Source organism: Struthio camelus, chromosome 2, assembly GCF_040807025.1.
Source record: "Struthio camelus isolate bStrCam1 chromosome 2, bStrCam1.hap1, whole genome shotgun sequence".
Taxonomy (NCBI): domain Eukaryota; kingdom Metazoa; phylum Chordata; class Aves; order Struthioniformes; family Struthionidae; genus Struthio; species Struthio camelus.
Window position 1 is genome coordinate 10,904,476 of NC_090943.1, and position 20,360 is coordinate 10,924,835.

Here is a 20,360-nt window from a genome sequence, read left to right on the forward strand (position 1 = left end):
TTATGCTCTTTTGGCTTGTGATATTGCTTGCACAGTGTATGAAGGTCCTTTTGGAAGGGCTAGAGTTCTCATTCAGTCTTTCAGCGCAAATTCTACTGCGCAAAATGATGACCGACAAAGTGGAACACAACTTATGTTCAGTGTTTGCTTAGAGGAATCAAAGTTGTATGTAGAAAACTGCAGAAAGAGTACTTAAAATATCTACGTACACTACTGTGCAGATTAATATGAAGACACTGAACAGAAAGAGACTTATTTTTAAGATGGCTTTTTCACCTTTGCAAGGAGCCTTAACGGGCCTGTTAAGCTCAGATATAATTAAAATCTTTCTTTAGTTCCTATTCAGTGGTCATCACTTGCTTTTCAAAGGACTCTCGTGAAAGATTAGAAAGGGGTTTGAGCAGCTAGAAGTTGAATCCAGTAGAAGGTCAGTTGGAGAACCAGCGGAGCAGCTAGAAGAAGTATCCAGTATAGAATAAGTAGTAGAATTTGAGCCATTAGAGAAAGAATGCAGTGGAAGACAGATTGGAGGAAGCATCTAGCAGTATACAGATGGAGGAAATAGAGGATGACCTGGGAAGATGCAAGTCCTTCAGTATACCCCCAGCGGGAGAAGCATCTTGAGGCACTAGAAGAGGATTTCAGTGCAAGATCAAATGAGTTGTAGAAAAGCATAGAACATCTGAGCAAGATACTGAGTAGGAAGCCAGTGAGGAGAAGCTGGAGCAGGTATCTCGCTCTTAGAGTACCTTTTATTTATTTTTATTTCTAAATAAAACATTGGGTTCACGGTCAGATGTCGTTCACTAGAGTAAACTGTGTAGGTAAAATATGTTTTTGCTCTTAGGAGATTGGCATAGCCTATGCTTTATTCATTTATTTATTTTTTATTGTGCTTTACTTCAACAACACTCTCTCAAAAGATTTAACTTGGTGTCTCTGAAAGTGTCAATGTTCATGAGTGATCTTAAAACCCTGCAGTGAAGTTTTGCCCGTTAAATGGTGGTGATTATATGAGATCAAAAAAAAACCCCAAAGATATTACCTTTTGGATTCCTTACAAGGAAGGAAAGTTGTACAGTATATTGCCTATAACTCTCTAGCATATCAGATGGAGGTACCATTGCTGCCAAAGTTTTCCTAAACGATAACAGAAGTTTTGGTCTGACTTGCAGAGAAGTAGTGGTACATCTTACCCTGCAGAAACGTTGGACCGAAAACATAGCTCTGGTGATGCTGGTGGCATCAGGGTATGCTTCAGCACCCTCCCCAAGCAAAGAAACAGGATTTTATTTAAAGCAGGTTTTGTGTGTGAGGTATGTATTGATCACTATAGTCGTCAGCTTTAAGAGTAGGAGTTCTTGTAACGCAAGTTCTACTTCTTGCCAAGTAAGAATCTGGCACGGTTAGCAATGTCCCATATACTCCAGTTGATGAAAACTAATCGTTTCAAGGCTGCCTCCACTATGTGAACACTGCAGCGTCAGTTACCTCAATTCTAAAACCTGTGTTAAGCCTTGGATTCTACGTGAAAGTGCTTGCGATTTTTCTGGCCAGAAGGCTGCAACGTGAGCATCTCTTACTTTCGTCCTTTTTTCTTTTTTTGCTGTAATTATGAAGCTTAAGACAGTCTTTAATATGGAAAAGTATAATTCAACAAATTACTCCATTTTCTAGAAAGTGTTTGAGGCAGTCCCTGCAAGATTTTAAATCAATGTTTAATGTAGTACAAAATGAAGTCGATGTAGTGCATTTAATAGTGTTAAGAGAAAGCAGTAGTGTTCTGTGTAGAGCGTGAATGTTTCTGTTGAACTAGATAGCGTTCTAGATACTGCTGTCTTGAAACACTGGTAGGACAGCTGAAGAACGAGCTAGTTCCTCATCTGAAAATGAGGAATTTTCAACTTGATCAATTGTATGTGAAGCCAGTGACTTTTTAAGGTGCTACTCACATAGACCATAATTAATTTTTTAGTCAACTGAATAAAGACTGAGGTCATGCTTTCTATAAACATGTTGATGAAATGAAAGATGAAGTTGAACAAATACGTTAAAATGTTTGCACCTTTTGTACGATTTAAAGTGGAATGGGGTGAAGCCCACAGAGTGCAGGTGGGGTTCTGTATATCCTGATTACCATTTAGTATTCCAAAGGGCAGCATTCAGATGCATAATCTCTGTAAATTTATGGGTGTGAAGAATTTCTCAATTGTGCTGTGAATATAGTCTGTTTAAATTCCATTGGTCTATGTTGCACTGCTACTCAGCTACCTCTGCTAATAAAGAAAACTTTTTATATCTATTTATCTGTAGAAAAGAGGAGAATACGTGAAAATTTCTTCAGAGATTTTCATATATATATTTTTATGTATTTATCCTTATATAAACTGATGGGTCCTTTCAGACTTCTCAAAAGAACATTTATAATGCTCTGTTATAGACGGCTCTGAAAACTTCCAAATTCAGCAAAGTTGACGTTAAGTTACAACTTTACTTTTAGCGTTGCACTGGAATTAGCCCAGCCAATGAGAATTTCTCGTCTGATTTGCAGGCAAAAACTTTGTGAAAGTAAGGGTGTGCAAAGGCTACTCCTCTTTTTTTTTTTAACTTGTCAAGGTAATATGACAGAAGATCAGTTCTGCAACTTATGAGGCATGTGGGCTTACTTTCTGTGACATCTTGTTAGAGCATGATCTGCTTTTTCCTACAGAACTTTCTGTGATAACTTTCATTCTGTTTGATGTATGGGCATGTGATAATCCTTGTAACAGGAAGGAAGGAAAAGTGTGTTGTACTATACTAGCAGCAGAATGTGGTACTGCTGTACATATTGCAAAGTACTGCCTTGAACCATCAGTGTTTGTGTAATTGTTATTCCTCTCTATACTACATAGCTCTTTGCAACTTTGACTACCTTTGATATCAGAACTGAGCAGTTGCTCTTGATACAGGGATTGATTTCTCATTTTGATAAGTTTATTTTATAATTAAACTACCACATACTCAACTCGTTTGTGATGCTTGCCTTGATTTGGTTTGTGTGTGTTCCAGGCAGTGTTTTGTTCATTTTTGCTTGTAAACTTTCAGGGACGTTCTTCTGTATTTTAGCAGTTCGTAAAGAGGGAAGGAGCTCAGTGTTACCATTGGTAATGGAAGGATAGTCCTTAATTTAAGGGTGTCTCATCCAAGCATTGTGAAGAACAAAAGCTGTTGTGTTTCAGTGTAGGCAAAACCACTTCACTGTGATTCTGGGCTCTTAAAGAATTGACTTACTTTTGGTTTAGAGGCTTATCAGATTCACGCTTCAAGAACAGGTTACGTATTAGAAGGGATCATCGTTGAGGCGTTGCATTGAAGTAATGGAATGGACATCACAGGGGCACAAAACTAACCTGGAAGGCAATTTAGTGGTGCAGACAACCCCTAAAGTAGCTGAGTCACCTTTAATGTACATTGAGCTTTGCACATAGGCATGTGGTGCCATTTGAGATGGCCTAGGGTATCTTAAGATGCCTGGGTATTTTCAGCATGACCTGGAACCTGTAGGACCTATAGGAGACCACTCGGACTTGTAAGAGACCGTTATCTTGCAGCAGCAATAGCTAGAAGCTAGACAGGATGTTTTAGGGCCTATCAAATGGCATTAGATGCCTGTGTGTCTAGTCAACTGAATCCCAGCAGGAAATGTTCTTTCTCTGTGGTCAAATGCGTAGAAAAGTTACTCTAGAAGGGATGTCCTCTCTAGTTTTTGATGAAGGCTGTTAGAGGAGTCTGTGGAGTATCTTCCTACGTAGTTAGTTATCTCAGCGTTTTTGCTATAGTGTGTTTAAATGCCTAGTGTTCCCAGGGTACCTTCTGAGATAGTGCTTAATAAATGCCTGAATAGATGTTTTTCTTAGTCCGTGGAGTGGAATTTAGGATGTATTTTAATCTAAGCTTAATATCAAATGAGGCATTTAAACCTTTATATATTCTGTGTAATTTTCTCTTCAGAATCCTAGTTACCTGATTACTTTGATTTTTCAAAAATCTGTACTGTTGGAACACAAAGGTGAGCTTAAACTAACACCTCTGTATGGCTAGCTAGCCATAGGAGAATGTGTGTGTGTAGCTTGGTTCCATTAAACAGCAGGATTCTTGCAGATTGATTACTGTGACATTGATTACATAAAATAATATGTTAGTGTTCTGGAAAAGTATAAGAAGTTGCTTTAAGCATCCAGGCTAAGGAGTCTTCACTAGAAGAGAAAGAGGAAAATCTATGTGCAGTAGTCACTGCATATCCTATATCTTAGGATGCTGTTTCAGGAATGGGCTGGTTTCATGTTTTAGCCTCAGGGACAGAAAGTGACTAATAATCAGTCCAGGGTAGAAATTTCAGCTTCTTCCATCCTGAGATGGAAAGTTCTAACGATGAATTTAAAATTTGTTAGTTGATAAAATGCTTGTTGGGGCAAAAAGGTTTTCATAACAGTCAGATCATGACCTTAACCCACATGTAATCCCATTTTGTGATAATTATGATGTGCAGGTGTTTTAATGCAAAATATATCTGTTACTCAACTAGCTTCTTAAATTTGAAATGGAGGAGGCTTTCAATTAAAGCCATCCTGCACAACAGTGTCCTCTTTGTAATTAATCTTTTTGTTGACACAAATTACAACCTTTTCGTATTTCTGAAGTGCTCAGACACTTGCGTGTTCATTCATTGCTTTGGCATGAACGGGCACAGTTGTTTATTTGTATTTTTCAAGCACCAGTCTTAGGTCATGGCCATTCAGTGAATAACTCAAATCTGTCTGAAAAATTCATTCTAGCAAGAACTTCTGTTGAATTCAAAGTTTGTATTTACGTTGCAGGAATCATCTCGCCTAGACGTGACTATCAGTTGAGAAGCTGTAGAAGTAGGGCTGTGACTCAACTAACACAGTGTCTGCTTCTGAAAGGGAGGAGGCCGTGGTCCAAATTCTTATGTCTCTTAAAATTTGAATAATCTTTGACTAATGTCCATTAGATGTGTTGAGGAGCTGTTTGACAGCATACTGGTCAAATGTGTGTGTTACTTTTATTTAATAGTTTTATTTACACTATACTTTTAGTTAGTTTTTGTGTTCATTGTGTGCCTCTGTGAGTCAGTTCAGCTCGTTAGTCCCTTGGAAAATTCTAGGTTTTTTGGGGTCGTGGGGTGTGTGGGTTTTTTTATTGTTGTTCGTTTGTTTTTCTTGAATGGCTAGTGAATTAAATTGGTCTTCTGAGGAGTGTGGCAAATGCTGAACCTAGCACAAGGTGAGCAGATCAAGTAATGGTAGTGGAAGATTCTTCCAGTTTTAAGGTGTGCCTGAGCATTTGGGCAGCAATCTAATAAATATTAAATGCTTTGTAGAGTTGGACTTAACCCTAACCTAACATCTGTGTAGTTATGGCATAGATGGAGTTCAAAGGTAGTGTCCTAAGTTTTCATTGCCAGGAAGTTAGTAATCCTAGGATATCTATTATATGTTATTATAAAGACTTTCAAATGCTATGATACTTCTGCTGGTAACCTTTCTTAAGAAACTGAGGTAAGCATCTGTTTGTGCAACTTGTGGAAATGAGCAGTTATAAAAGACCATGTTAAAACACTCTTAAACAGGTGAAACAACAATGTGTGCGATGGCATCTTAGTATCTCCTCTGAGTAAACAGCATCTACAGTATGTTTATTTTGTACTCAAGGAAGAGACTATTTCCATGCAAATTGTCTGTAGGTTTTGATGGCTTTGCTGTGCAGTTCTAGTGATACCCTTTGTGCTTTGCATGTAGTCCAGAACTTAGCACCAGCTTCTGGGTGTAGTTACTTCAAATATGCATTTTGGAAACTTTTTTTTGAATAGGAGACAAGATAGAAACACCTCCCCTGAGAATCATGTTTTATTATATATATATCATACATCTGTAGCCTTTTGCATAAGCACCTTATTCAGTCACATTTGTTATACTTGATTCTTGCGTGATTTGTTAGGTCACTTACAGTATGTTTTTGATACAAAGCAGCAGGGTGGGCAGGCAGCATGTACACTCCCTTGGCATATGGAAACTCTGCAGACTATAACACTGAATGCAGTTTGACCTCTCCCTCGTGTAAGGGATAGAGCAACCTTTCAGCATTACTTTGCTCAGTCCATTGCAGTTGCGTTGTCATCTTCCTGCATCTGTAATCCAGGTGTTCAGCTTTTCCTCAGTGTCATATTTTGGCAGAGGTGTTAGCGTGGCTCTGATCTCAAAGAATAAAGTAAGATGCCGGGTTGGCGGAATAGTCCAGTGAGTGGTAACTAAACAGTGATCCTGTTTATACAGAGTAATGTTCCTTTGAATGCTGTCCTTATAAGTTTATTAACATCTCTAGCTGCAGCAGCATGTGCGTGTGAGAGAACATCTGCTGGCAGTGCTCGATTTATCTTGACTCTTATTTTCTGGCCATGAACGACGGCACAGCACTGGAATGTGCTGAACGCTTTCATCAGGGATAACCTGGCAGTGGCGCTGAAAGCATCTTCCCAGTTCAGACTGTCCTGTGGTGATTTGAGCTAATGCTTTAGATGAATTGAATGAATAATGAATATCCTGAAATTTAACTGAATTACAGCCTGCTTCAAATTGGAAGGAGGGAGACAAGCACAGAACCTTTCCTTTCCTGCCCTGTTGTGCTATTCCACCTGCTTTCTGTCAGATCTGCCAGTTTTGCCAGTACTGAGTCAGACTAGCTCATGGAGGCAGCAGAAAGCTAGCGATGCAAGCGATTAATGCTTTCTTTTGGGTCACTGAATTAGTGCAACTTGCCATGCCGTTCCATGATCACAAGGCAGGAGGAACCGCTGAAGAAGAACAAGTAGGCCCACTTCTTTTTAGTAGTAGTCTCTGATCGGATCATGTTGCTCAGAGTGAGAAAGCGCTGTTTCTGTATTACAGCGGTAGACTCGTGAGGGTCCTCATTTTGAACTGTGGCGAGATATTTAGTGTTGTTGTTGACTTGTGAGGTTAATTTCTTTCCTCGTGTGTGAGGACAGAAACTTAAGGTAGGATTCTGTGATATGCGGTGAGCTGGTGTAACGTTTTATCCGGATGAAAGTGGCAGTGGTTGTGCGTTTGAATAAGTGCAAAAATTTTTCTGATGAAAGTAAACTTCTTGGGGAACATGTTACCTCTAACTTCAGAATTTTCAGATGGATGTTAATCTGCAAGCTTTTGTGTTGCTGGTGGTTTTGCGTTCCATCCATACGCGTTCCTACCTTCACATCAACTCCCTGGCTTCTGGAACTGCAGTCTCCCTAGGAACAGCAAGAGCATGGGAGTCCTTCATTGTATCATGAGTTCTTTGCTTAAGCATCTGACTTCCTGTTGTTGATCCACTAGAAGTCTGTCTCACTGGCTTCCTAGAAATTGTTCCCATTTTGGTCTGTCTTTGTCCTTGTTTTGCCAGTTTTATCTTGGAAGCATGCTGCAACGTTTCTGATGAAACAATCTGGTATTTTAATACTCTTCCAGGGTTCTGGTAGTACTTAGATTAGAATCAACACTCTAAGGTGAAACTTACCCAGCATTTAAGTTTTCTGAAGCTTTTTAAAATTCATAGTATTTATATAATATTTTCCACTTTTTTAGAAGGGCGTTCACTTGTGGGTTGTTTTTTTTCCTTTCCTGCTTCAAACATCCGGTAGAATTACAAGAGTTTTAAGTTGCACAAAGGTGACTGTCATAAGAGGGGTCATAATAAACAGCTGATATCGTGGTATTCACTTCTTTTGAACCATTCAGGAAAAGCCAGCTATATGAAAAGGTTATCATGCATGGAAAGGCTCTGCTAAATCGCAACAATAGACCTACCAGGCTGGATTATTATTTTATTGAGTGGTACTATTCATCACCTGGATTTATGGACTAAAAGCATAAGCAAGGTCTGAGAGATTGTAAGGTCATACACTACGCTATACTGATGTGTAGTTGGTGGGGAATATAACAAGTGACAGTGCAGAACCCTTCTACTGACTGCTCCCCTCAATTTTTTTTGGCACACTTTGCATACTGTACCTGGATGTCTGTAAGCATGGTCCTAAGGGAATATTCCCTCCCTGCCCACCTTCCCAACTCCGAAAAATCCCTGTCTTGCAGTGGCCACAGAGGATTCATTAGTCAACTGCCGGACTGGTTTGGGTATCTTATTTTTTTTTGGAGAGGATTACTGGAACAGTGTTAGAGGATTATTAGCTCTGGCCTGTGGCAGGGTTGCAAACAGAAATCACCCAAGGCTAGAACACTTGCTGAAGCGGAGCATTGACCTCTTTTGTTGCTGTATAAAGTTGCCAAAGTCTATAAAGGCATGCCCGAGTCTAGGTTAGGTTTTTGCGTCACTAGGCATCGGCAAGGTTATAATCCGTTTAGAAGTCCAGTTAATAGCAGGGACCTCTGGGAGGTTCTGTGATCTTCCCTTAGCCTTTGCACTTCTGCTGCTGTTGTGCAGACAGTAGAATAGACTGACAGTGCGGAGGTTTATAAACTCAAGCTTACATTGCAGGTTGTTCTGTTTTTATTTTAACTCCAGGTAGCTGAAGAAAAATTGGTCTATAAATAGAAGGCTTAACAGGGGGAGTAATATAATATAGACCATTTGTACACGTGAGTGAATGACCTTCATAACTAACCTGTGAGTCATTCCAGCAAGAATAAATTGGACTGCACAACCATTAACTGCAGTGGTTTTACTTGCTAGTTAATATGCTAGTCTTAAATAGCTTTTTTTATGATACAGTGCTTGCTTTGGAAATACTAATTTTCATGGTAGGTTCCTATATTTCTGTGTCAAGAGTTGGTTTTGTTTCTTTTATTTTAATGGTAAAAACAGGTCCTCTTTATATTGAAGATAAGCTTGTTCTGCATTTAAAAAAAAAAAGCTGGAGCACAAGAATATGGGGAAAAATAGGGAAGAAAAAACCTGAACATTTTTTAAGTGACTGTATGTAAGATAAACTTTGTTCCTCTCATGTTTAACTGAAAACTATGGCTACTACTTTTTTGCTGGCCTTTTATATCTTCATTGATGGGAGTATGTGTTTGGACCCGAGAAGCTGTCTTTGTTCAGCCTAAGTACATTGCAACATGTCACTTCTTAAGTAATTGCATGTAAACCAAAATGTAAAGGTAGCTAAAATCTTTTTGTTCTCAGCTTGTTTGTTTTATTGATGTTTCCGCTGCGTTAGCTTGATCATTTATTATAAATCAACTTGGATTTTTGCAGTGGTAACAGAGGTGGGATAAATACTACTTTTCTGACCTTTGCTCTGTCAATTTGTAGTTCTAAACAGTCATGCAGTAATAAGTCTTATTTTGCTTTCATACTTCTGTTACTGCTATCTGCAGTTTCTGCATTTTTTTTCAGTATGGTGTAGCTTATTCTGAGCAGTGTTTAAAAATGTTATCTTTCAATATTAAATCCACAAGTGGAAAGCTTGGTAGAAGATCACTAGTACCGTACTGCACTAGTTCTGGGAGAGTTTGAATTGATGGAAAGAGTAGTTATGAAGCTCAAACTTCTTGATTTAACAGAAGTGTTATGTTTATTGAGTATCTGTTACGTGATTGCAATTTTCTGTTTTGTTCTTTTGGTTTTAAGAGCCCTCATAAAATGGAATTTTCAGATAATTCTAATAATACCTTTCCTATTTTTTTTTAGGAAAATTTCATTATCCAAGTAAAAATGGATTGCTTGTGTCTGTGTTTTGTGTGTGTGTGTGTATATATATGTGTGTGTGTGTGTATATATATGTGTGTGTGTGTGTATATATATGTGTGTGTGTGTGTATATATATGTGTGTGTGTGTATATATATGTGTGTGTGTGTGTATATATGTATGTATGTATATATTCACTCACTTAGAAAGAGACTATTGTCTTCCTGTTGAGAAATGGATTAGATAACTGCTGCTGTTCTGAATGACCTAAGTGTTGTACTTGAGTTTGAAGTAGTATTTTATTCGTGACCCTTTTCTCTTATATCTCTCTTCTTCCTGCGCAGCCTTTCCGGGTCAGTAGGGCCTGTATGCTTCTTTGGGATACAGTACACAAACCTCCTTGTTACCTAAATGTGCACCAGAGTATGTGTGTTTGAGGTACCTAATGTCGCTGTTGCTAAGATAAACGATCTCTTAGATCACTTTAAGGTTATGAGTCATCAGTCCCTGACTGCTCTTTTTATATTTCACTTGTTCAGTATAGCATATCTGGAAGTTGCTTTTCAGAGCATTCATTGTGGTGGTCCACAATAAGTCTTGAGCAGAAATAAGCCAGAAAGTTTGGGTACGTGGGTGTGATAGCGCAAGCTTTGTTAAATTCAAATTCTAAAAGTTTGTTTTTGTCTGCAGTGTTACTTTTCATTCTGTATTTGGGAAAACCTCCCTTTGACAGTGGGGAGTTCTGTAGAGACGTAACTGAGGGACTTGCCTTACAGTGACTTTGCCTCTAAAACTCATGATTATGCCTCTAAAAAGTTCCAAATCTCTCAAACGCTAACTAATTGGACATAGTTAACTTCAAATAAATTTTTTTTACCATATCTGCAGTGTACTATGCTGTGTGTGATGTGTATATATGCTGTTTATGCAGTTCTTACTGCTTTTATTCTATTGATAAACGAGCAGGAGTTTGTATGAGTGTTTACAGTTTTTAATAGTAAACAGGTAAAATAAGGAAATCAACTACTTTTAAAAATTACTTGGAGTTCTGAAAGGGAGGCAGAATTTAGTCTAAAAGGAGTGCAGGAATTGCCTTCCTGGTGGGCTGCTTAGCTCAGTGGCATCAGATATTTCGAAGGAAGGTGATGTCTTATCTGTAACAGGTGTGAGGGTTTTTTTTGTTTGTTTGTTTAATTGAAGAACCCATAATGATTATTCGCGGCAATGACTCAGTAAAGTTGACCTCTTAAATGTGTTTTTTTTTTTCTCTTGTTTTGTAGAAGACCCTTTTGAGGACTTCTTTGGGGGCAGGCGAGGTCCAAGGGGAACCAGAAGCAGAGGTGGTGGATCATTTTTTTCTGCCTTTGGTGGATTCCCTGCTTTTGGAAGTGGTTTTTCTTCATTTGACACAGGTAAATATCTCACAGTTTCACAATGAATGCATTATTTGTTCACAGGGGATTTCAATGAAATAAGTTGATAAATTCTTTTTTAAAAATTGCCTTCTTCATTCAGGAAATTCTGAGGCTATTTTTGAATTAAAACTGCTCTCTGAAAAGTCGCTCAGAGTAAACAACCTCAGTTAGTGTTTGGTATACCCGAAAGTTCATGGGGGGAAAAAAACAAACCGCTGAGAAGTAGGATGTATTGTGTTCTTAGCTTTTGGTGCTACAGTTTCTCTATGATTTAGATTTGTTTTTGATCTGTTTGCTTTTTGATGTTGGTGTGATGACCTTAATTTAAGGTCCTGAAAATACACTGGGGAAAACGTGTGCCTAAAACCTATGGTATTAGCGTCAGTTCTGGGGTACTCAGCTGGAATTGCGAAGTTTAATGTTTGTATCTGAGAATTTGATGAGAGTTGCCAGGAGCCAGCACTCTTCAAGTATTAAGATTCTGGGTTTTAGTTGGGAAGTTACGGGTGCAAAACTTACTCAGTCTGCTAACATCCCAAAATCTATATTTAAAAAAAAAAAAAGAGACTTATTAAAGTTTCTACTTTTACCTTAAGGGAAAAAATGATTTAATGGCTGAGTTCAGCTGACAGGCTTGAATGCCTTTTCTTCAAGGAAGGTGAGCAGTCTTCTGACAAGACTCTGCACAAGGAGCCCAAACTGTGGGTCCATATAGGAGAAATAAATGGGCCTGGAGGCATATATTTTATCCTCTCGTGGAGGATGCTTGGTGGTGCTGTGTTGACACAACCAACAAAGACACCCTGAAGTTACGATGTAGTCCAAGCAGCTGATAAATTTGGATTCCCACGGTCGTACAAGTATACATGTCTTTGGTCAAATACCTTTCATGTCAAATTTTTTTCTCAATAGGTTTTACTTCGTTTGGTCCACTGGGACATGGAGGCCTTACTTCGTTCTCCTCTACGTCATTTGGTGGCAGTGGGATGGGTAACTTCAAATCAGTATCAACTTCAACTAAAATAGTTAATGGCAGAAAAATTACTACGAAGAGGTAACAGTCATCTAAATATGTTCTTATGAAACTATACATATATATGTATCTGTATGTATTTTTACTTTTAATATTGTGGCTATCATAGAGTTTGAATTTCTCTGAATTGAGAAAAAAAAAAAAAAAGACAGTAAAGATGAGATTTGGATTCTCTGGCTGCTCTTGCCATTGTTGAAATGGGGAAAATAGTTTTTTTCTGAACTTCTGACCGTTGAGGAGGACTGAGACGTGGAAGACCTGCTGTCAGAACTGCCCTGCTGAAAATGAAGTCAGCAATTAGTTGCTGCTTGAAAGGGAGGTGACAGTGGAGTTCTTTCCAGGCCTTCAGAACCATCCGTTTTTTGATACTTTTTTTTTTATCATGGTGCCTGACTACTGTTCATCAGGTAAACTTGGCCTTCTGGAAAGGAGAAACTTGCTTGTTTTCTGTTGTCTCCGGGCAATGAGGAAGCCTTTCTATTTGGTAGACGTTATGAACTGTGAAACACTTTTCCCTAACTTCTGCTGTAGTGTGCTTTTCCAAGGCAGTGTTTGAGGGAAGCTAATGTTTTATGTAACAAGTAATTTTATTTCATCTGTTAAGTGAAACAAGCAGCTGAAGCCTGCTTTGGGAAATAAGTTCCTGTGTACTGGAAAGTGGATTTTCAAGCACTAGACACAGCCCGCTGCCTGACTGCTTCATGCTGGTGATGGGGAACCCTTGCGTATAGGAAACCCAAATATTAGTTAGCAATAGGGTAATGTATGTAACACTATGATCAGTAAGTTTTAGGAACGCTGAACAAGTAATTAGATGTCATTTCAGTACTTAACCTCTCTGGAAAAGCAAGGGAGAACCAATTATTTGGTTAATAATTTAAATAATTTAAATTTGCATCCTCTTCCCATTTGTAAATCTTTTTTCATGAGTTCTGCAAGTGTGTTGCTGTCAGAACTGAACTGTTTCGTGATTGTATTTTAAAACAAAATATCAAAAAGTTCTTGGCTCTTTAATGATGCCTAACTCCATTCAGAGATGCTTAAATTCGGTCTAGTACGTGCTAGCCATAAACTTGGCATGCAATATGCCTCCAAATTAATTGCTTTGATCAAATTAAAAATGGATTAAAGACTGTCTTGTGTGCCTTTTATCATCCAAAATTGTGATTGGATCTAAAATATTATGCATATAACAAATGGGGCAGATATTAAATGCAACATCAAGACTGTACACTTCAAATCTGTCAAAAGGCATTTAGTTCTAGATAATAGTGAATAGTATCCCTGCCGTTGTGAGCATGTATGAAGTGACAGCTGTAACTGGAGGATTCAAACCTCCAGAAAGCAACTTTCTTGCTATCAATGAGCAATATCAATGAGGCAGTGCAGATGGTTACTAGTCACAGCTTCTGCACTGTTAAATACAAAAAGCTTGCCAGCTACAGTTGCATTCAGTAGTCGCTACTCCAGATATGGCATTAAACTTAATTATCTAACAACCTACCTCTGGTGTATGTTTTCAGGCAGCTTACAGGGCTTAAAAATGTCTGTGTTGTGTGATGTCTTTTTTTATTTTTTTTGTCTTACAGAATTGTTGAGAATGGACAAGAGAGAGTAGAAGTTGAAGAAGATGGCCAGTTAAGGTCGCTAACAATAAATGGTAAGGAGCAGCTGCTACGCTTGGATAACAAGTAATTCAACGCACGCATTTAACAGAAATTTTAAGCTCTAACAGCCACCATTTGAGGATTGACAGGAACATTTTTTGAAGATTTCAAACGAACTCAACTTTCTGTATATCCGTACTTAATCTTAAGTAGTATAAATAGCTCACCGGAGCTTGTATTTGTCATAGACTTTTGAGTTAATTGTTGGGACCACATCAATAGGACCATTTTTTGTCCTTAAAATTGTTGTAAATTTCTGTATGCACTTTTCTTTTTATTATATATGATCCAAGGTGAACCATGATCCTTCAGAAGTGCTAGGGCGAGATGTACACTAACACTAGCATGAATCTTGCTTTTTTTCCAATTTGTTTGAAATGTGAGCCAATTAGTAGTTTAAGTCTGCTGTGAAGTTAACATTTCCAGGATAACATTTTTAGTAATTTCAACTTTTTTTTAAATATTTAGTAGTGAACAATGTTAATACATTTCTGGTAATGCATTTCTGGTTTAAATAAATTAAGGATGTTTTCTAGTTGTGCATGAACGCAGACAACTTAGTAAGTTTTGACAAATGTTTAAATGTGTAATGTAAGCAAACAGTAAACAAAAGTGAAGCCAGTGAGCTGGGTCTTTTGTCATTTGCTTAAAAAAAAAAAATTCAATATGAATAAATGCTGATGTTTGTGGTGCATTCTTTCACGAATGGCATTGGTAACCTTCCTGTGTCTGTGTGTGATTTGGGCTTCTTGGGAAAACAGTGCTTTTCTTTTCTTCTCTGTTTTTCTCCTCCCAACACTCTTTCCTTCAAGCTTAAGGATGAGGGCCTTTATTCTTTGCAGATGTTTTCGTCAATGTGAGTGAAAACATGATTTTTAATTTCTTTTCTAAACTTGTATTTGAAGCACCTATTTTCAAGGAGTATTCAGAGGTTGACTTTCTCGCTCCATCTTTCACCTTAATATATTACTTTTTTTTCTTTGGTCCTACATTTTAAAACAAACAAACAAAAAAAAACCCTCTGAAGCTGTAAGTTGAGACCCCTTTAAACAATGATCTGTATTGGGCATAAACACCCAAGGAAACAATTAAACAAAAAAACTTTATGAATTATAACATTTTTTACTCATATTGGGGATGAGCATGATTGCTTTGGAGAAGGCTTACAAAACGAAAATGAAAGCTAACTAAAGTATCTTGCTAAAATATCTCTTATTTTTACACATTAACCCAAAGTAAAAAAAAATTGGTGAATTCCTTTGTTACATTAATGAATGAAGCAAAATGTTAATCTCTTAGATAAGACCAGATTTTCAAAGTTTCGTGAAAGAAATTACTGTCTGTGATGTCATAGATAAAGCATGCAAATAAGTATTGCCACATGTGAACACCTGCCAGGCCTTGGATACTTTTGTGCATTCATGGATGTGCAGTTTTTAGTCTCTTTACCAGCTTTGAACATCTGGCCTTCACTGAGCTCTGCAGGCTGGCTAACTGTTTTTAAAGGAGAGGGGAAAAAAAAGAAAAAAAGCATAGTATTTTCAAATGATCAGTTAATGTCTTTTACTGAGCACCGTCTGCTTTGTACTAACAAATGCAGCTATTACTAAATACTGCAAGGAGTTGCTCATGTTTCATGCCAGATAACTTAACCCAAGAACAATACTAACAAATTGCTGCAGTAGAATTCAGATTCGTGTTAACATGCTTCCCTCTGCCATTAGTGTCAGTTGCATAGAACTAAACAAAATAGCAGAGGCAGGAGAAGGAATAAACGTATACTTCAGTTTTGGGACAACGAAAGTTATGCACCTTTTAAAGTTTTTGCAGATTTTTGGCTACTTCAGTGTTGTGGTTTTGGTGCAGAAGCACAAACTTGGGCTAGAAACTCTATAAACAGTGTTTTTATTTTTGTCAGTCTTGCGGTGTTTTTGTTTTGGGGGGTTTTTTGGCTTCCTCGTGTGTGTTTCTTCTTGATAGAGATGATAACAGTTTATTTCAAAATCTGGTGGTCTTGTGATGTCTTGAGTTATTAAAAGAAAAATGTTAATTTACGTAGATTTATAGGACACACTGCTCCGTTATGTAAACTGTAAAAAGTGCTTCGAAACTGGTTTACCAACTCAAATAAAATTAGGACAATCTGGAGTTGTTTGAATTCCTTTTCATAGATACCTGTAGGTTTTATGCTCAGCTGGGCAAGCTTTACCTTCTGTTTTAATCCCAGTTTATCTTCCCTAGGTTCACTCAAGTTAAGAACGTGATGATGATGGTACAGCTGCCAGGGCAAATCTTTACCCATATGTTTAGCTTTGATCTTACCAGAAACATGTGGTCCTTCACGCACTATGAGCTACATATTAAACCATTCATTCAGGGGTTCCATAATGAAATATTTTAACTGTGTAAATTCCCTGAAGATGCAGTGTTTTGGATGGTCTCTCTTCTGCACTTAGATTCCTGAGGCTGGTGTTGTCAGAGCTGGACAAAATGAAGCATTAAATGTCAGCGTTGCACTTCCTTGATAGGAAGAGAAACTGATAAGACAGAGAAGTAGACCAGAAGAAATGAGTCAGCACTATTTAAATTAATCAGTAAAGATTTCTGCAATAGTAAGCAGATACCTATACATTGGTATTTGAATAGACTGACAGATGAACTGGATGAATATTTGGTCTTGGTCCAAGCATAATATTGGACTCCCCTTGCCAGTTTCAGATATAAAAATTGGTGCCATATTACACTTCTCCTAAGCCTATTAGTCTGTGGATCTAATATAAATTCTTCTTTTTCTGCTTATTCTGTTAAATGTTCAGACTTTCTTCTTAATTTTACTGCTGAAATGAGTTTCTTTTCTTGAGAAAATACGCTTACTAGGTTGCTCTGAAAACTTTTGCGTAGTTTCTTACTAATACATACTTTGCATGCAAAGTATACAAAACTGACTTAATAGGAGTAATGGGTCATCTAGGGCAACAAATTTCCTTAAACTTTCTTTTTGGCATAAATAGCACAACATACTAATGAAAGAGATTTCTAATTCTAGTAAATGACGTGCATCAAAGGTGAAGTGGGATGAGAGCTTTCAAAATCTAGTACTGCTTAAAAGTACCATTTCTTCATATGGGAAGGAGGGATTCATTTTCAATGTTTGGGGACACCATCCAGTTTAAATTGAGCTTCCTCCAGTGGTCTGGAAAAACTAAGATGGAGTTCTTGAAACTACTAGGTCACTCTTGTTCAGAACTTTTTCATGCTCTGCTTCAGAGTTTATAGACGGAATACAGTAATTTTGTAGTGCTTTTTCTTGGTGCAAACTCTGTCTCGTGTGTGACAGTAATTTCAGTGTATTGCACTGAAAAACTAAATTTCTCTTTAGATTGCATGGCATCTACCCCTTTCACTAGTAGAAATGCTTTACTGAAGAAGTTTAGGTTATACCTTAGAATATTTCACACACTAAAATTGCTGACTGCCGTTCTCCATTTTTACGATATCTGATGTGGTGAGAATCACAGATACTGTTTTGTGATATGTGGTGAAGCTATTGTGCAGAGAAAGTGTATATAACACTTGAAAGACACATGTACTATGTCAACTTGTGACTCATAGATGGATCGAGTCTTAGGCCGCTGAACATGAGACAAAAAAGAGGAAAAAAAAAATACTGAAGTGACCTCAGACAAGTCCAAGTTTTTGACACGGCTCTGTCAGTGTGTGTTTGACTTTCCAGTTTACTTGCCTGTTTCAGTGTGTTAGCTTCATATATAAGCGGAGGTTTGTCTATGTTGTATTTAGTTGTGCTTCTGTGTTTCAGACCATCTGTGGGATTGTTCAGTGGTGAGGGAAGTTAGATTTGTGGAGTCTTCCTTGAGTTCTGTTCCTGAACCTGCTGCTGTTCTGTTCAACAAAGTGAGCTTATTTCCTACTTTGCCTTAGTTTTTGTCTGTGATCATAAAAGGATAACGTCAACCTCCAGGATGACAGCATTGTAAAGTGAGTGTGCTATAGCTGTAGGATGCTTAGGAACAGAGTACTTTTCAAAAACCCCCCGTATTAACATAATGTTTATTTTAAGTTAACGCTAGAATTCTTGTTAACCTTTTCATTGAAGCCTTTCAGAATTGTTTTTTGGAAAACCTGTCTCTTCGCTCCTCATGTTTGGATGTCCTAGTATTTAGGCTTGTTTTAAGTCATTATTTTCTCACAAGATAGTGACAGTGTAGAGTTCAGTAACCTGTCGGTCAGCTACAACCCTGTCTTTGAAACTCTTTAATGGAAGAAAAGTGTCTGCTCCCTCTGGTCTTGTTTGCTTTGTAGCTGAATTGTCACCAAGAAGTTGCTTTACGTACTGCTAAACAAACAATTTTGGTTCTCTTCCTGTTATCACTTGGCTTAAACTGGTTGTCTAAGTGAAAAGCTTTTTATCTCCCACCTGAAACATTGAAGTTGTCCTCACCTTGCCTTACTGTTGGAACCAAGCAAATTTGCTTTGTTGGCGATAGAAACTATACTTTTGAATTCTTAATTGTAGCGGATCTACTGCTTGACCTGCCCCTGTTTTGAGGGAAAAAGGCCTGCACTAGAGCTGGTTGTTCAGTGCAGTGTTGTCCGCGCTGCACTATTGAAATGTTATAGGGGGGAAGACGTTGGCTTGTGTTCTGCCATGTAGGTTTTGAATTCAAAAGACATTAAATGCCTTTTCTGAGATACTGCAGTTTAAAAAAAAAAAAAAAAAAAAGTTGCTGTGACCAATAATCCTGAACCTATGTGAACTGACTGCTGTTTCAAACTTACTGAAACTTTCTGAGAACTAACTTTTTGATGTGGCAGACTAGTGCTTGGTTAGGTATCTGACTTACCTACAGTTGGTGGAAAGCTACCTGAAAAGCTGCATGAATACTGTATCCCCTGCCATGCTTACAGAGTCCAAAATGCATGCAGTAGTTTGGATTGGATAATAGATATATCTGAAAGATATGAATGAACAGCACATACTAAAAATTACAGAAATTAAAAATTTGTCATCCTGTTGCGATACTTGTCTTATTCGGCAATACAGGATGGCCACTCGAATAGGTAAAGACCGTAGCATCGTTAGTATCAGGCTATCATTCTTCTAAAGAGAGTTAGACTATGGATACTTTTAAAATTGCTTTGGACTTCTCTATGAAAGCATTTCTGGAGGAAAATGGAAAAAAAAAAATCACATCACCAAAGCTCAGTCTTCCCTCCAGTCTCTTTACTAGAGTCCTAGGGCTAGACATTTGGTCTTTGAAGGACCTTTGCTAGGCTTTACTTAATAATACCGCCTTTCATCAGAAGGCACTTTGGTATTTGATTTGCTTGGACGTGCCCTGTTACAGTAATCATTCAGGCACCTCCCAAAATAAATCTCCTAATCTCTACCTACACATTTCTTACTACTAGGTGCTAGGAGATCCAGTCAGCTCCCTATTATCAAGTATATTGAAAGAGTTTCAGTAAAGAAAGGGAGTATTGAGCTCTGCAGTGCAAAGTGGGAGCTGGATGCTCAGGAGAGCAGTAGAGAGCTGGGCATGCACTTAAGCTGTTTTGGATGCACCTGGTGTACTTGTGAGCATTGAGTAGTGTTCACAGACTTCTTGGCTTCACGCTCTGACTTTGCTCCCGAGTGAGTCCAAACTGGTAGAGGATTTTTTTCCCTCGAGACCTTCTGAGTTAGACACCAGAACAACTGCCAAGGCACTCCTTTCATTAAATACCTCCAGTGCCACTTCATATTTTCTGAGCTTGTGTGTTTTAGCCCCAAGAAGAAAGACAGATCTTAACATTGTTGGTATTGCATGCTGCTGCTTCACAGTGTAACCTGAAGGGCGTGAAACCAATAAGGGAGAAGCAGGAAGCCATCAAAGCCTCTTTTGTCCTCTTGACATGAATCCCAAGGCCTTATTTGGGAAAGGCCTTTTCCTTATTTGGCCTTTGCCTTTCTCATCGAGAAAACCTGACCGAGAGTTACCACAGTGAATCCAGAAGCAAAGGGCAAATGCCTGTATCGCCTGTTCACCCTGCCTACTCTTTGCTGGCAAATCCTCTGTGCTATCTTGGAGGCTGGTTCCTCAGCTGCTGCTGGAAAAGGAGGTGCTTCTACAGGCCCAGAGCTATGTGCCAAGTTCCAATTTTCATTCTAAAGAAATGCGTACGTTAGTAAGATAAAACTGTGGCTATTAAAGGTCATCTTGGTTGGAAGAAGGGTATAAACATTTGTATAAGGCTAGACAAATTCGAATGAGAAGATAAACATAAGTTTAACATGTGCGTGATTAACCATTGGAAGAACCTGCCAAGAGCAGGTTTCTCAGCTCTTGGGTGTCTTCAAGACTGTCTTTTCTGAAAGATACGTTTCAGTGAGGAGTGAGTGGTTGGAGCTCTATGCAGAAATAGCCTAGGCTTCGGAAGGCTAGGGTCAAGATGCAACATATGGCTCTGTGTTCCTTCAGGCCTTTGTTTATATTCATAGTCTGTCTTTCAGCATGATTTTGTCATACTCTTATTTCTTTCTT

General features: G+C 38.2%; 1 protein-coding gene across 2 annotated transcripts in view; it reads left to right on the forward strand.

Moving 5' to 3' along the window:
• DNAJB6 (DnaJ heat shock protein family (Hsp40) member B6) overlaps nt 1–20,360 on the forward strand; it is a 62,171-nt gene that overhangs the window by 16,033 nt on the left and 25,778 nt on the right. For both annotated transcript variants that reach the window (XM_068934283.1, XM_068934282.1), the window contains exons 6-8: nt 10,984–11,115; nt 12,031–12,172; nt 13,741–13,811. In XM_068934283.1, the coding sequence (XP_068790384.1) occupies nt 10,984–11,115; nt 12,031–12,172; nt 13,741–13,811 (345 nt within the window). The remainder of the gene's footprint in view (nt 1–10,983; nt 11,116–12,030; nt 12,173–13,740; nt 13,812–20,360) is intronic.